General features: G+C 42.6%; 1 protein-coding gene across 6 annotated transcripts in view; it reads left to right on the forward strand.

The window, feature by feature from the left end:
• ZNF740 (zinc finger protein 740) overlaps positions 1–17,902 on the forward strand; it is a 55,519-nt gene that overhangs the window by 3,708 nt on the left and 33,909 nt on the right. For 3 of the 6 annotated variants that reach the window (XM_073613564.1, XM_073613563.1, XM_073613561.1), the window contains exons 2-8: positions 199–260; positions 3,449–3,558; positions 10,605–10,778; positions 14,668–14,751; positions 15,117–15,240; positions 15,321–15,439; positions 17,353–17,429. In XM_073613564.1, coding sequence (XP_073469665.1) covers positions 3,535–3,558; positions 10,605–10,778; positions 14,668–14,751; positions 15,117–15,240; positions 15,321–15,439; positions 17,353–17,429 — 602 coding nt within the window. In that variant the 5' untranslated portion in view covers positions 199–260; positions 3,449–3,534. The remainder of the gene's footprint in view (positions 1–198; positions 261–3,448; positions 3,559–10,604; positions 10,779–14,667; positions 14,752–15,116; positions 15,241–15,320; positions 15,440–17,352; positions 17,430–17,902) is intronic. The other 3 variants (XM_073613565.1, XM_073613562.1, XM_073613566.1) reach the window with 3 other exon arrangements.

The following is a 17,902-nucleotide window of genomic DNA, read 5'->3' on the forward strand; positions in this document are numbered from 1 at the left end:
TCTCATTCGGTAAACATAACCTGTATGGTGGTGGGGGTAAGGCTTTCTCCCACAATTGTCTGGTGTTGGCAAAGACTGTCAGGCATGACTCATGCAGATAGTTGATGGAGGTGAGAGCAGACAGAAGTCACATTTGGTGCTTTGGATTGAGGCTAGTACATCCTATAAAAGGACATGCTTGTTCATTTTTCATTTCAGTGCTTTACCCACTTTGCAGAGTGCGGACAAGGAAAACACTGGATTTCTGATAGGATCAACAGGTATTATTTAATTTATTTTATTATTTATTTTTGCACTTATCAAACTGCTGACAAAATGTTCTTATTGGTATAACAAACAGATCAATATGGAGCAATTTGGAGAAATGTATTGTTGGGGTTTTGTTTGCTTCCTTTTTTCTTCTTTTTTTTTTTTTTTTTTTTTGTTGAATAGAAAACTTAAAAAAAAGTGTTTTGTTTTATCCTCGATAAGTGTGAGAAAAGTATGTTGGCCTGTCAGAAATCCCTGCCCAGTTCACCTCTGTAAAATACAGGACCCTTTACATCTATACTATGAAGATTTGGAGGGTTGTTCTATAGGCCTACCACTTTCTTATCTAAAGTGACAATGTTGCCCTGTCATAGATACAGTACAGTGAGTGTTTTCGCCCTAGGGCAGGAAATGTTACTGGCAGGATCACCTGGTTAAAAGGGGGAAAATAGCGTAAAATAAAAACTCATGCAGGACCAGTAAACTGCAATATATTCCATATTTGTTCTTCAAGTCCCAATATCAAGTCCGTATTGTCACCAGAATCCTCGCACCTTTGTGTACCTGCAGATGTGAGGCTGGGAATACTTTGTCTACAGTGTGTTTTCAGGAATGGTAGCTAGAAGCTGCTGCTATCAATAAACTGACTGTCTGACAATGACCAGATTGAGATACAAAGTAACATTGTAACACTCAGTTTAAAAAAAAAAGTAACTTAGCTTTAACGTTCAATTCATCTGTAAATCAAAGTAAAGAGCTTCCTGCTGCATACGATGCTAGTTAAAGCAGAGCTTCACCCAAAAGGGGAAGCTCCGCTTGTTCGCACCCTCCACTGCCACATTTGGCACTTTATGAGGGGAAGGGGGGAGTGGGTACCTGTTTTGACAGGTACCCGCTCCCACTTCCTGGCAAGATGGGCAAATTGGCTTGGGATGCCGACATCGCGGGATTCCTGGACAGGTAAGTGTCCTTATATTAAATGTTAGCAGCTACAGTATTTGTAGCTGCTGACTTTTATTTATTTTGTTTTTTCCCCAGGCTGGAACTCCGCTTTAAAACGTTAGTTCACCTTTACAAAAAAAAAATAAATCCTGCCTGTGCAGGTAGAGGGTTGTTTGTAGATAAAAACAAACTGTCCAGCGCTGACTAAAATTGAGTAATGCCCCTGCTATTGGTGTAAGCTGTTTTATGTACCTTCCGAAGCCTGACTGGAATACTCCCAGGACGTGGCTAAGTGAGGCCTAGTCGTTACTTCTCACCTTCTTCATCACAGGAGTGAGCATTTTCTTTGATTCAAAACCTTTTTCTTTAAAGAAATCTGACAAGTGTTAATAAAATTAACCACTTATTAAACCTTTATTTGTCCTAATTACCTCTAATTGACTCCTCCTCCCCCCTTCTCAACTATTTTACTACTTTTTTGGTGTTTATTTCTAATTTATTAACCATTAACATTTAAACATTTTGTTTGCTAATATGTTTACTAAAAAAAAGCACATTATAATTGTGTCATCTTAAACGCAACAAATTAAAGACTACAGTTTAGCCCCTTCCCGCCGAGCGTACGCAGATGTGCGTACTCGGCTTTCGGGGGGGGGTTATACCGGGATGATGCCCGCAGCTGCAGGCGTCATCCCGGTACTGTTTTTTAGAGCCGGCGATCGGCTTTCCAGGGATAACAACCGATGCGGCTAAAAGCCGCTCGGCTGTTATACTGAAGGGGACGCTCCCCTCCCGCCCCTCTTACCGGGCCTCCCGTTCCACCGGGAGGCCCAATCAACAATCTGCCGCCTCCGGCGGCTACGTTCCAGTCTCCTAATTGTAAACGCAGAAGCGACGTCATTACGTCACTTCCCATTTACTCGGCTGCCAATGGCGCCGGTTTTTAAAAAATATACAGTATTCAGAATCGCTGAAAATGGCGATCTGAATACTATGAAGTGCAAAGGAGGGATCGGGGGTCTAAAAGATGGATCCCTCCATAAAAATTCGAGAGTGTCCCTTTTCCCAAAAATTTGCGTTTAAAACACCGCTGCACAAATAACGTGTGACATAAAATATTGCAATAATCACCATTTTATTCTCTAGATTCTCTGCTAAAATATATATATATGTGTGTGTGTGTGTGTGTGTGTGTATATATATGTTTGGGGGCTCTAAGTAATTTTCTAGCAAAAAATTCAGATTTTAACTTGTAAACACCAAATGTAAAAAACAGGCTTAGTCTTGAAAGAGTTATACTTTATCTACAATACTTTTTTTTTTTCCTTCTTTTAATTAATTTGACTGAATTGCATAAAAAAGCTAATTTCCTTGCTAGTCTCTATCACAAAATGAAAGTCTTTTCTGTTTTTATTATCTAATTATCTTACAGGAACTTCAGCTTTTATTATATATTTTTTTTTTTTTTTTTTTTGTCAGTGGCTACAAATACTGTAGCTGGTGACTTAAAAATCAAGTACTTACCAGTACCTGGGGTCCACCGCTGTCTTTCGCAGCCAGTTATTTTTACCGCTGCAGATCGCCCTCACCTCCATATTTTATATGGGAGACGGCTGAGGCTTCCTATGGACCACAGTAGGCTTTACTTTGCATATGAGTGAGCTTGTGTAGCATTTTGTGAATGGTTCTTCAGCCTCCTGGGACATGTTACATGACATGGTAGTTCATTGATTCTTCCTGTCAGATTGTATCTGCTTCCCCATACTCTGATAGATCTACAGGAAACCTGCATGGCACCAGTGATCTGCTGATCGCTGGTGCAATGCTTTACAGGCTCCAAAAAAATGCACATTTTTTTACCTGCAAAAAAATATACATTTATTATTTTTTTTCTAAAAATTGAGCTTCTCCTTAGAGTAGATTATAATTCTTGTGATTTCATATTCTTTATATTTTTTGACCCAGCCCATTACAGCTGGAGCAAAACATTGTGCCTGTGGGTTCTGTGCACCTTCTGCCTGCTGATCTTTGGCTAAATAATTGTCTAGAATAGATTCCCTCAAACTATTGCCATCATTTTTGAGATCAGGATGTTGGTTGAGTTGCTAGCTCTCCATGTGCACAAGCTGCGCATAACAAAGGTTGGCTATTCAGACAAAATAAATATGTAATAACTATGTAGCTACTTTTCTGACACTGTCTCTTTTCTATGATTAAAAGTTAATCCACAAGTTTTTCTGATTTCTTTTTTCTGCAGGGCTGTTATGAACTGATTGTGGCAAGAGATTTCAGAACAGATTCGTGGCCCTCTCCCCTGTACTGGACATTGACAAGTGACACAAGATGGCTCATTTACAAAGAAGCGCAGTTAGTACCACCCATTATATTATCGTTTACTGTTCTTGCTGAGAAGAGTCCACAGTTTTATTTCATCTCACGAGTCTTCTATGGCCAGCTCAACTTTTAGTTTGTTAAAGTGACAATGAAGTGCATACTAGCACATTATGACAGACTTATCCCTTTAGTGCTGCTAGGGCTTCCATCTTCAATTGGTATGCCTTACAGATTTGCGGGCTCCAGCAGTTTGAATGGCCGAGCTGCAATGATGAAGTACTCCCATGCATATGCGTTATGATCGTGGGACAGCACTCTGAATTGGGGGTGCATTCAGTATGGCCTCAATCCAGAGCTCGGTGCACATGCACTAATGACCTTGTAAATACCTTCTGAAAGGTGCAGGTTTAGGAGATATTCATTGTACCTAAAGTTAAGCCTTATAAGCTTACCTGTAGGTAAAAGTGACCAAGCAGAATTTACTACTGCTCTCGCTTTAATGTTTATTGGATAGATTTGATCGCCCAACTATACAATATTCTTTGTTTTAGTTCGAAATCACAGGCAAGATCTAAAGTTCATTACTTTCTTATGTATTGCAAAGTCTTCTGATGCAAACTTCACTACACTTCTGCTACTGTCAAACATGCATGAATGAGGTATCTTATGACACTACATTTATATCGTCACCATTCTGCAGCCCTTCTTCAGCACCCACTAGCTTGGGAGAGTTGAGACGGACTCCAAACCATTTCTAAAATATTATCTAACCTTTCATAAATTTGCGATTGGCCCTGTAAGAGAAGCCGCTAATAAAGCATGATCTGTTGCACAAATATTGTGTGACAAAAAATGTAGCTACCAGAATTTAATTACACATGTCCTCTGCTTTCAGAAAATATATAATATTTGGGGGTTTAAGGTAATGTGCAGATTTTAATGTGTGAAATTACCCCAGGAGAAAAGTGGTAAAAAGAAACCTTTGCTGATAAAATACAGAGGCAAATATTTCTGAAAACACCATTTACCCAACGATTTCTGACCACAGTACCTGCTGAGCATGAATGCAGGCAGTGAGTCAGAACTGCGATGAAGTACTTTGGAACATCTTGTCAGCTAGGTAATTGACGTTTCAAAAAGAGATGGTGGCGGCTTCCATATTTCCCTTTCCGTCATTTCAGGACAGCCACAATAGAGAGATAGTCTCCTCCCCTTCCTCTGGAAACACTGCGCCAGCCCATAAAATCTCTCCTCCCCTGCCAGACCTCAGTTATTAGTGTTTCCTCCGGTGGGGAGACACTGTGCAGAGGAACCAGGCCGGGTGCAGTCAGGGAGACTGTGGCCTCTTTCTAAAAAAATCATCCCTAGGGAAGCAGGGGCTTCCAGGATGAAGAGTGGCGGTACATACCGCAGCTGAAGCCACCCCTTCCTTGCCGAGCGCGGCATCAGGTCGTGGGGGACCCCTATCGCGTCCACAGGGCCGCAGCATGGAGACAGTCCGCTCTCCCCTGTATCCATACAGGCCGCAAAAGTTTGGAACCAGCGGGCCGGACGACGGGTGACGTCATTTCCGGCGGGGGGGCGGACGCTTTCCCTTTGAACCGCGACTTCCGGTTCCGGGTCGCGGGGCTGATAGGGGGCCGGGCTCAGGCTGGAGTGAGTCGCTTCACATGTACACAGTGTGAGACTCTACACAGGCAACCACCTGCAGTCATGTCTGAGGCAGATGCTGCAGCTCATTCGGACGCTGTCTCCAGCCTTCCAAAGGTAAGAGTTCCCTGGGGAGGGGTCCTCTCTATCTAAGGTTTGCTCTCCCTCTTGTATGGTTCCTTACTTAGAGGGAGGGCAGTCCCCCTGGGTGGTCAGGGGGTGGGGGGGTGAGCGCAGTTCCCTTAAGATGGATCTGGTACACCCCCAGGGTTGTTTCCACTTAAACTTGCTGGAAGTAATATGGTTTTTTTGTATGTATTTTCAGAAATCTACAGAAAAAACAAAGTCCACTCATGTCTCTAAAAGGAAGTGTGCCTCTTGTAGAGACAGTTTAGGGGAAGCATGGACTAAAGTTTTGTGTAAAGAGTGCATAGACTCCCTGGTTAAGGAAAGGGAATCTGAACAGCAGTCTGGGTTGGCAGCTTCTGTGAAAGAGCTGTCATCCACCTTTTCATCTTTTAAAACCTTTTTTTGAGACGTTCAAGCTTCCCTCTAAACCCATTCAGCAGGACACAACCCCGCCTCATGCTCAGGGCTCTGCACCTGCCAGATCTACCAATTTAGTTATGGCAGAGGAGATGTCAGGCCCTTCCGGGGTGGAGCAGAGGCAACCGGACAGTGGCACGTCTGATTCCCATGAGGAATCAGAAGGGGAGGACCAGGACGGGGAGTCCAGGAAAATCTCCAGGTATAAATTGTCCCTGGATGAGGTGGAAGATCTCTTGGGGGCAATATATACAACCCTCGGGATACACGAGGATAAAAAACCCCTATCTCTCCATGCCCTTATGTATAAGGGCTTGGGAGATCAAAAAAGAAAAGTTTTTCCAGTACATGAAGTGCTGGTGGAAACGATTAAGAAGGAGTGGCAGGATCCTGAGAGGAAACCCTTCTTTTCTAGCTCCCTTAAGAGAAGGTTTCCATTTTCAGAGGATCCAGCGTCCATTTGGAATAAAAATCCCAAGTTGGATGCCGCCTTCTCTCAGGTCTCTAGACACACAGACCTGGCATTCGAGGATATGGGGGCTTTGTCGGATGTCATGGACAAAAGGATAGACTCACTTCTAAAAAAGACGTGGGACTCAACTGTGGGTAACTTAAAGCCAGAAATGGCTGTTACGGTCGTAGCCCGCAATTTAGAGCACTGGCTTTTCCAGATTCAGGAGCACATTGAAGCTGGCACAGCCAAGGAGACTATCCTAGCCTCATTCCCCACGATTCTGCGAGGAATCGCATACATTGCAGACGCCTCAGCAGAGTCAGTCCGTATGTCGGCCAGATCAGCGGCGCTGGCGAATTCGGCCAGAAGAGCGCTCTGGCTGAAAACTTGGCCGGGGGACACCGCCTCCAAGGTCAAATTGTGCGGGATACCCCTGACAGGTGATCTACTCTTTGGCCCTGGTTTAGAGACGGTCTTAGACCGTACAGCGGACAAAAAGAAGTCCTTTCCGCCTAAGAGGAAAGCCCCAGCTCAGACGAGAAAGGGGTTTTGTCCGAAAAAAGGCAAGGAATCTCCCAAGCAAGGGAAGAAAACTTGGGGCCAAAGAGGCAAGGGCAGAGGAGGGGCGATTTTTCGCCCTCCTGAGAAGGCCCGTAAAGATCAATGACTCTCTAGGGACGGTGGGAGGAAGACTGGGGGCCTTCCTTCCACAGTGGGAGACCCTCTCACCCAATCGATTCATCCTGGGGGTCATAAGAAGGGGGTATCTCTTGGAATTCTCAAGACCACCCCCGCAAAGGTTCCTTGTTACGAAGCTTCCCAGCTGCACAGCAAGGGCCGAAGCTTTGGTGGACGCCCTGAAGGAACTGGAGATTCAGAACGTAGTTCACAGAGTACCAAGGGGGCAGGAAGGAGAGGGGTTCTATTCCCACGTATTTGTGGTGAAAAAGCCCTCGGGAAAATTCAGACTGATTCTGAATTTAAAACCCTTAAACAGGTCAATTTGCTACAAAAGGTTCCGCATGGAGTCAATCTTTACGGTCAGGGCCCTGCTACCACACAACTGTTATATGGTGTCTCTGGATCTCAGAGACGCATATTTACACGTCCCTATCGCAGAAACCTCCCAGAGGTTCCTCCGTTTAGCAGTAGACCTGCAGGGCACAATACTGCATCTGCAGTTTCAAGCACTGCCCTTCGGGCTATCCTCCTCGCCCCGCATATTCACAAAGGTACTGGCAGAGGCGTTGGCCTTCCTGCGACTCCAGGGGGTATCAGTTATAGCCTATCTGGACGACCTGCTTCTTTTTGCAGTATCCCCAGAACAGTTGATCAGAGACCTCGATCTAACCAAGAGGGTTCTAACAGGTTTGGGGTGGCTGCTGAACTTAGAAAAGTCCAGTCTCATTCCCTCACAGCGCATTGTGTACCTGGGGTACCTGCTGGACACTACGCTCTCGAGAGTTTTTCTTCCAAGGGAAAAAATTCTAAAACTGGACAGAGCAGTTTTCTCCCTCCAGTGCAACCATCTGGTGTCCAAGAGGTCCATAATGTCAACATTAGGCCTTCTAACTTCTACTCTTCCAGCAGTGCAGTGGGCAGGATTACATTTTCGCCCCCTACAATCATATGTACTAAGTGTATGGGACCACAGTCAGAGGGATCTAGACACCTTAGTACAGGTTCCCCATCAAATAAAGAGATCTCTTTGGTGGTGGAGGAAGGAAGTGAACTTGTCACAGGGACGTCTGTGGCTCATCCCAGTCCCACAGATCCTAACCACGGATGCAAGTGGCAAGGGCTGGGGGGCACATCTGGGATCCCTTCTAGCGCAGGGCACATGGAAGGGCGACGAGCTGCAGAGGTCTTCCAACTGGAAAGAGCTGAGGGCAGTAGGCCTAGCCCTCAGATTCTTCAAAAAGGAACTCCAGGGCCACCATGTACAGGTACGGTCGGACAACTCATCCACCGTGGCCTATATAAACAAGCAGGGAGGCACCAGGAGCGGAAGTCTGCTGGCCCTAGCAGAAGACATTCTAAGCTGGGCCGAGTCCAACACTCTCTCACTCTCAGCGGTTTTTCTGAGAGGGGAGAGGAATATAATCGCAGATTTTCTCAGCCGGAGGAGTCTAAAGGAAGGAGATTGGGCCCTCAACCAGGAGGTTTTCAATCTCATATCCGAGAAATGGGGACCCCCGGAAGTGGATCTTTTCGCTTCAAAAGACAACGCGAAAACCCCCTGTTTTTTCTCCCTAAACGCAGGGGAAGGAGCACTGGGAGTGGACGCATTATCTCAGAATTGGCATTTCAGGACATGTTATGCCTTCCCTCCTCCGGTACTATTACCGGCGGTTCTGAGGAAGATTCAATTAGAGAGCACCTCTCTTATTCTGGTAGCTCCACATTGGCCGAAAAGGGCATGGTTTTCAATCCTCAGTCAGTTAGCAGCGGAACCTCCCCTTTTCCTTCCACCTCGAAAGGATCTTCTGTCGCAGGGTCCAGTCCTCTGCCCACAGGTGCAGCAGTGGAAATTAGCGGCCTGGCTACTGAGGAGGGTATATTAAGATCCAAGGGGTTTTCAGAGAGCTTGATCTCTACCCTCCTCAACAGTAGGAAAAAGGAGACCCGTAAGATTTACAAAAAGGTCTGGCTCCTTTTCAACAAATGGTGCATAGAAAACTCCTTCTCGGTGCAGAGTCCCGTAGCTGTGTTGGAATTTCTGCAGTGTGGAGCGGACAAGGGTTTATCTGTAGCTACCCTTAAAAGTCAGGTTTCAGCACTCAGTGCTTACCTGGAGAAGTCTCTGGCTACCAATCCATGGGTGGTCAGATTCTTTAAGGCACTGTCAAGACAGAGACCTACCAGGGGTCCTCCCTTTCCCGGGTGGGACCTATCTCTGGTTTTACAGAGCCTTACGGGAAGTCCCTTTGAGCCATTGGACAAGTGCCTGTTAAAGGAACTTACCCTAAAAACAGTATTTTTAGTTGCAGTAACAACTGCCAGGAGGGTCAGCGAAATTGAGGCGTTATCAATTAGACCTCCTTTTTGTGTTATTTTGCCAGACAGGATAGTCCTTAAGACTGATCCAGCTTTTTTGCCTAAGGTGGCGTCAGGCTTTCATAGAAGCCAGGAAATAGTTCTACCCTCGTTTTGTCCCAATCCTTCAGGTGAAAGGGAACTAAGATTTCATTTTTTAGATGTAAGGAGGTGTATCTTACAATACCTAGAGATGACTAAGACAATAAGGAAGTCTGATTCTCTATTTATTTTACTTTCTGGGGCCAGAAAGGGTCTCAGAGCGTCCCGACGCACCATTGCCAGGTGGCTTAGATTAGCTATTGGGCAGGCATATTCTTTAGCAGGGAAGGAGGTCCCTAGAGGCATAAAGGCACACTCCATCAGAGCAGTGGCAACTTCCCAGGCAGAGAAGGCTGGAGCAACGCCAGAGCAAATATGCAAGGCAGCGACATGGTCCAGCTACTCCACTTTCGTTAGACATTACAGAGTGGACCTGGTGGCGGCAGGTGAGCAGGCTTTTGGGCGAAAAGTTCTGCAAGCTGTAGTCCCACCCTAATTGGTAAGTGCTCGATTATCCTCTCTATTGTGGCTGTCCTGAAATGACGGAAAGGGAAAATTAAAGTTACGTACCGGTAACGTCTTTTCCTGTAGTCTTTCAGGACAGCCCTAGTTACCCACCCTAAGCTTGGGGGGGTCTTATTAAAGACCAGAACGCAATATGGTAATGATATTGATTGGTATGTTATTAATGTGTTCTTGTGTCTCCCCAGCGGCCGGAGGTACTCTTGAAAGAACTGAGGTCTGGCAGGGGAGGAGAGATTTTATGGGCTGGCGCAGTGTTTCCAGAGGAAGGGGAGGAGACTATCTCTCTATTGTGGCTGTCCTGAAAGACTACAGGAAAAGACGTTACCGGTACGTAACTTTAATTTTTCTTAGTACAGGTTTCATTTAAACGCAAAATAAAAATAGCATTTGGCAATAAGAATATGGTAGTGGAAAATCCACAATAACATACAGCTAAAGCCCAATTAAACAATCGGGTTCCTAAATATTTTATTCTGAGGACCCAAATTTTAAAAATTGTTACTGTACTGGGACCCAGGAAGAGAATAATTAGCAATACATCAACAAAGACAAGTAACCATGACTGAATAATAAAAAAAAAAAAAAAATACACAAATAGTAAAGGTATTTGCCTCCTCTAAAGTATAAGCAACTAAGAGAAAAGCGAACATATTGGTAAAAAAACAATAATTATACTTCATATGTATAAATATATTTTATATTCTTACTGTGTTACATATAGCTGTATGCTCGGACTCAAATTGGTTTTGCTGTATAATGTTAGATGTTCTGTTAGATCTGTAAATGTTTCTGTGTAATGTTTGTTGTAAAATAAACACTGTAATAGTTACAGCGCCGTCTGCTGGGCTGTGAAGGAATATCGGGTTTGAGTCTGCTGCACTCGGCAGCAGGTAAAAAGCTGGGGATGTTGAGTGCCAGCCTGTCACGTACCATAGGGAGCGATGAAGGAGAAGATGACGATGATGTAGAAGAAATAACTGAAATCTCAGACACAGAGGCGGTATGTTATGAAGTAAAACAGGTTGAAGTTATTACGTGCTGCTTGTAATCATTCATTGTTTTAAGGTGGAATTCCAGGCCGAACCTAACGGTCTTAAAAATGCCCCTCCTGCTCCAGTCTGGTCATGTGATCTCTTTTCCTAGTGTCATTCGGCAGGAGCTGATGCAGGGGAGAGGAGTGATCGCCGACAATGGATGGGCTATAGTAGCCAGTGGGTAACATTACCACTTCAGGCTTTCCCAGCCATTGTTGAGCTTGTCTCCTCTCCCTTACAGCCACTGCTGGCTGACACACATCTTTTTAACAGAGGGTAATCAGCATAGGTGTTAGGAAGGGGCAGGGAGTATTTTGAAGACTAGTTCGCTTTATCCTGGAATTCTATTTTAAATGCAAGCGTTGCTTAAATGCAATGTTTTTAGAACCTAAGTGGAACTGAAAATTTAGGTACTTCTATTTCCATATGATTTTATTCATTTTTCTAAACAAAATGATAACACATTTAAATATTTCAATGCTGTTAGATCTTTAATATATAGTATCGAGCACAAACTTACAACAATTTATACAGTATATATAATATAAATGGGTATAAACATCACATAGCTATGCTAAAAACTGTATAAGATAGCCACATAAGGAAGTCTATTACAAGGACTTAAAACATAATGTACATAGCTTTTCCTAAATACCTTAATCAAAACACAAATAAAAAGAAAAAAAATCCATTCTCTCCACCATGGCCCCACAGTAATACCATTTTAGATACATATAGTAACCTGACACTACTGTGAATTACCAATATACTTATCCAGTCTAACCGCTAATAGATATTCCAAATCCATGATAGTATCTAGTCTCCAATCCATTCCAAAATGGTTGGCATCTCGGAAGATCTCCAATACTGAGGGACGTTGGCCCTGGCTGCCGTCAGAAAATGACAGAGCATATCTTTTTTTACCTGCTTTGGTGGATCCTGATATCATAAATAACGAGTATTTGGAGGTTCGGCTCTATAGGTATTGTATTTAAAATCAATAAAGTTTTATTTTACATATAGTCAGCATTACACTTTTAAAAACATTGAATATTGCATAGTAAATTTATTCTAATTGGTCATGCCACCTCGGTTGGGGTTCCACTTAGAATAGCAGATACCTCCAGTTACCATATGAACAAAAAAGGGCTCACACTCGCGACATGTTTCGCAGGTTCCCCACTTCTTCAGGAGAGCAAATAGGAAAACAGGAGGGCTATACATTGAAAATTATAGAATATATAAATACAAATATAACACATACTAAAGATAATGGTGAACATCCCATATGTTTGAAGGGTGTTACAATCCATTGGTACGAGGATATCTACCTTTAAAGGCTGAACTTGCAAACAAGAGGCATTGAGGTCAATACATCCCTGGGTGAGCATGGGAACATATCCAAAGGATCCCTATAAAAGCTAAATATATAATGCAATTAATAGGCTCTTGTCGGTTTAGCTGTTACTCAAATGATAATCATTGGGAGAAACAAATAGAACATACATACCAGGTATAATATATAAGTAACGCTTCCCAGAATGCCTTTAAATGGGGGCATATGACCTCGATGGTTATATTGCCCTCTGGCTTATGATATCCCCAGCATATGTGAGGCAGGGTTTGATTGATATGGTAAAGGGCATCTATACCAGTGGGTATTTTCTGATTTATTTTCTGATTAACTTTTAAAATTACTCGGCCAAACCTAATTCTTGAATAGAAGGCATTGCTATATGGGCTTTAGTAACACAGGGGATCACAGGACCAAGGCGGACTTTACAAGGTAAGTATATAAATCTTTCTTACACAGATTAATCAACATAGGGGTTTAGAAGTGTGAGGGAACATTTTTAAGACTAGTTAGGTTTATCCTGGAATTCTACTTTAAAGTGTTTAAGGCATTATTAAAAGTCTATGCCAGCCACTCTATTAGAGGCTGGCATAGCACACTGTGTATGTTGTATTTAAAAACGAGCGCTGTAAATACTGGATATCAGCTGTCTTCAGGCCGGTCTCATCACTCGCGGCCGCTTTCCAGCTCTGATAGATGTCTTCTTCTGTGGGAGGGGCCATGATCCCCCTCTGATGTCAGAGGGAGATCACGTGGCCGTTTGTCTCCTCCGCAGCCGAAGCCACCCATCAGAGCTGGAAAGCTGCCGCGAATCACGTGACCGGCCTGAAGACAGCTGATATTCAGCCCTCATTTTTAAATACAACATTCACAGTATGCTATGCCAGCCTCTAATAGAGCGGCTGGCAGTGACAAATTTTATATTTTAATATTAAATAGCGGCCGGCGGGCCGGAGACAGACAGAGGGCGCTGACAGGGAGGAAGGAGCGCCCTCTCCCGCCCCCGATATCTGCCACAGAGACCACTTTTGTCTGAAAGAGGACAGCCCGCCGTTGCTGAAAATACCGGGGTTATGGCAGCTAGCTGCTCCCATAACGGTATTTAGCACCAAAGTACCAATGTACAACTATGGCGGTTTGCGGCAAGTGATTAAAAGTGTGGTTCATGAAAGAATTATTATTGTTTGATAGTTATTGTATACTACCCAGTTCAATAGATTTATTCCATATCAACATGCTTCTCTTAAAGTGTTCCTAAACCCACAACTGTAAAATCGGTGTGTATATGTAGTAAAGTCAGCTTGTTATGCTGGCTGTAGAACCTAAGGGGTTAATCCTCTGCATTGTGTAAAAAAGGCTGTTTGATCCTGTCTTCTCTGACCCTTCTTCCACAGTCCCCAAACCACCTCCGGATAGTACAGAGGCTAGGGGACAAGCTGCACATGCTCAGTTTGGTGTGTATTGCTAGAGAGATTTTTGTTTTTTCTTGGGAGATTGCATGTAATCAGCACAGGGCCAATCGGCACTGTCCAGACAGAGGGTCAGGGGTCCTGCATTCTCATAGGACAGTCATGGGAGACTGAAAACTCCTCCTACAAGCTTTAATCAGGCACGGATAAAAATCACAAGACTGCTATATGCTGCTAAAGGGAAAAGGTATTTAGCCGTTTATATTTACTAAAACGATTGCATTTACATGTTCTGTGTACTGTGGGAGACCGGATATAGTGAATGCAGGGTCCTGAGTGTAGTGACACTTTAAAGTAGTGGCCATCAACCCTGTCCTCAGCAGGCCAGGTTTGCAAGATAACTGAAACATCCCAGGTGATATCATTTGCTGCTCAGTGATTGCAGTATTCTAGTCTGAATCTCCCCAAGGTAATACATAAAACCCGGCCTGTTAGTGGGCCCTGAGGACAGGGTTGATGACCACTGCTTTAAAGGGTATCTAACAAAAAACTTATTTATGCTTTTACACTTTTTTTTTTTTTTTCACTTTAATTGTCACTGGGACAAAAAGATATGGTAAATCCACAATTTTATGGCTGGCAGCGGAGCCAGGTGTGGGGAAATCTTCCACAGTGGGCACCTTTTCTGGTTACAGCTAAGAGGGAGTGTTTGTCCTCACTTTGGATTAAATGACTTCTTGTCCCTTTGGAAGAGAGTAGATCTCTTGCCATTGGAACATAACAAAAAAACAGTTGATTTACAGTGACTGTCAGTACAAGGTTGAAGGTAAATGTAACCTAATCTGTAAAATGTTGTCTGGCGGCCAAATATTTAAACCTTGCATTTATCCTGCTCTACCAGGGGTGGTGGAATACCTGCTCACCTACTGCATGTTGGGGTTCCTGCCAGCTTGTACGTCACTACAGATTTGTAAGCGGGTGTTAGGAATCACAGTGGTGGAGAAATTACTCTACAACCAGAAGACAGGGATCATCGGTGTACAAGAGGTCCCTCTTGCTAATGCAAACTAATTTTTTTTTTCTGTTTTGTAGGAGCCACATAAAGAAGCTCCAAAGCCAGTCATTATAAGAGACCAGCCTACTTTGGTTTCCAAAGTTAGCAAAAGCCACAAGAAGGTATGGATGTTAAGTGACAGAGAATTCTGTCTTCTCTTGCTTTTTAAATTGAAGAAAACAATGGGGCATTCTGTGAAATCCTATTTTGAAATATTAGGTTTTCTGGAAAATAATTTGATTTGTTCCTAGATTTTCTGGTTTCATATATTGTACAAACTTATAAACATGCATTACCCCTTTGATCCTCTAAGACTGCTCTTTTACATTTGGCTTCTCGACTGTATGTATTTCATTAAAAACTATAAGATTTTTTTTTTCTACTTCTGCATCATGTGTAAGATCATTTATTACCTGATCACAACCATATATAGAAAAACTATAAAACATTTCAAAGACTGTAGAGCCCCATCAATTCTATGTTGCAGATGGTATTAGCAGAGGAGAACAGTCCATTCTCACTACATATACCCAAGAATTTCATCTGCGAGCACTGCTATGGAGCCTTCAGGAGCAGCTACCATCTTAAGAGGCATTTGTACATCCATACAGGTAAGGTGATAATGTGCCTCAGACTTGGATAGTGCCTTGCGTGGATTATATCCTCTGTGTATTATTGTATTATTCTGTAGGAGAGCGTCCATATGAATGTGACATGTGCGATATGAAGTTTATTCAGAAGTATCATCTGGACAGACATAAACGGGTCCACAGTGGAGAAAAACCGTACCAATGTGAGCGATGCCAGCAGGTAAATGGTCTCATTTACATTTTTTGCTGTTCATTTCTGAGTTATAGGAACTCTATGCTAAATAGACTAAACTTGAGATATACGTGAAGCCACTACAATCTGTGGAGTGCTGGGCTGGAGATGTTAAGGCCCGTCGATCTATATTTGTCAAATATGTTACACTTATCCAATGCCCAGTGAGGAGAAGGTAGTCATTCCATGTTGTGCACTAAGACTTGGTCTTCCAGGCTGCAGCACATGGGGATTTATGAGCTACAGTGCTCCTGGATAGTCAAATTTTTGTAAAATATCAAAGGTAAGATTGTGATGAGTAAATGCCAAACATGTCAAGGTACCTAAAATTGTCCATAGTCTTTGCTTTATGGGCTGTCAGTTTAGTGTTAATTGTGAATGATGGCCCTAGAAGTATTGTTTTCGCTTCGATGTTCACAACAATATGTAACACGTTGTCCTATTTGTACAAAGACTCACGTGCCACATTTGCGTGGCGGTAGGGGATTTAAAAAAAAAAAATCTTTACCCTCTCTTGCTATCACAGAGGGGTCCAATAGCCAGGGATGCATGGCGGGGGAATTGGTCAGGAAAGTCAGTACCTTCACAGGCTGTAGATATTTGGATCACTTCCACCAGAAAAGCCCAGTGACGGCTAACCAGATTTAAACACACTCCTGACTGCTATGTGTTTATAACTTTCTACCAGCCAACATTTATAAATGGCACTGGTAGACAAGTAGTAAAGAAGCCGTCCATTTATATGAAAAGGGAGGATATTGTTTTAAAATGAGATTGTGATGGGAAAGCACTGTTTGCATAAAGTAGATTATGAGACCTTACTGTTTGAGATGAATGTTTTCCTCCCTGGTTCATGCCTTCCAAACTATGGCATAACTAAGATAGTGAGGTAACAAGCAGGTTCTATTTTTAGGTATAAGAGATCATAAATAGTCTTTACTGAATATTTTCTTCAGAATCTGTAAATATCATTTAAACAGTCTTCCTATGGGACTGTTTGATTCAGGCCATGGTCATTTTGTGTGACAGAAAACAGTATCCTGGTAAAAACACAACCTAAGTGCATACCTAATGGCATTTAAACTTTAATGATGACTACCATTTTAAATTAGCTTTTGAAGGAACAACCACAGCTTGTGTAAACTTAAGAGAAAACATGATTTTTATAGAAGAAGCAAGAAAAACACTAGGAAAAAATAAACTAAAAAAAGTAATAGGCCTGTAAAAAGAAAAATTGCAGTACTCTCCTCCAACCTGTAGCAGTTCTCATCAGCTGCAGCCAGCCTTCCAGGTTGAATGATGTTCATTGTCATTCAACCCACTTATTTTGTGAGTAGGACATCATTACGTTTGCACTGTTCAGTGTGGGTGTAAGGACTGGTCCTCCCAATGGAAAAGAGAAATGACACATGACTTTGCTGGCCCAGCCAAAAGACCTTTGGAGAAAGTGTGAGAGAGTTGTGCCAGCACTGGAGTCCTGTTTTTTTTTTTTTTTTTTTAAAGCGTGCATAATTTTCATGATTTTTTTTTTTTTTTTGCTACTTTGGCTACAAAAAAACATTACTTTTAATAGCTTTTAATTTTATTCTGATGAAAAAATCAACTGCTTGGGGTTCTTGCAGGGTGTACAAATTGCCACTTCTAAATGCTAATCAAGTTTCATTTATTTGACAATAAAAGATTGCTTGCTTGCATGTCCACGATTGTATTTACAGAATAACTTTGGATGGACTAAGCCTGTCATTTAGATGAGAACTAGTCCAAATTTTCATCAGCAGTGTAAAATTCTGTCCAGACTTTTGTGCAGGTAGCTGCTACTGCTTAATAATCTGTTTAATCAACTTGTTAATGATCTAATCTGTTTCCTTCACTTAATTTGTGTTCCTTTTTTTCTTTGGAAGGCCTTTTCAAGGACGGACAGACTTCTGAAACATAAGAGGATGTGTCAGGGATGCCACACCAACATTGCCGAGACAGAGTATGTGTTGTAATGTATACATTTCTACTGGACGCCATGTTCTCTACATCAAACGTTACTTCTCTTACTCAGGAGTCTTATACTGAGTCCTGCTATTTCCAACATCTGAAAAGGCTAACCCAAAGCAAGGGGACTTGTGATAAACAAACATACAGTATTCTCCTTATCTACATTATATCACAATAAGTAAACAATTGCCTATGGTTAGAGACCATAAACTTAGTTCTATGAATGATTTAAAATGGAACCGGCTCCAGACCACTCTGAATGAACATCTAACAGTCACCTTCGGGAAGTGTATATTATTGTTTATTACATACACACTTCTCATTGAAACAGTGGCAGTCTAAGTTTATCATAATTTCCAAATATGTTTCCTTTCACTGACAGTTATAAACTCTTCTTAATTTTTTACAAATAACCACATAGTGAGAGGCATTTAAAGACACTGGATGTACACAAAATTCCGGCGA

This window comes from Aquarana catesbeiana, linkage group LG02 (genome assembly GCF_042186555.1).
Source record: "Aquarana catesbeiana isolate 2022-GZ linkage group LG02, ASM4218655v1, whole genome shotgun sequence".
Taxonomy (NCBI): Eukaryota; Metazoa; Chordata; class Amphibia; order Anura; family Ranidae; genus Aquarana; species Aquarana catesbeiana.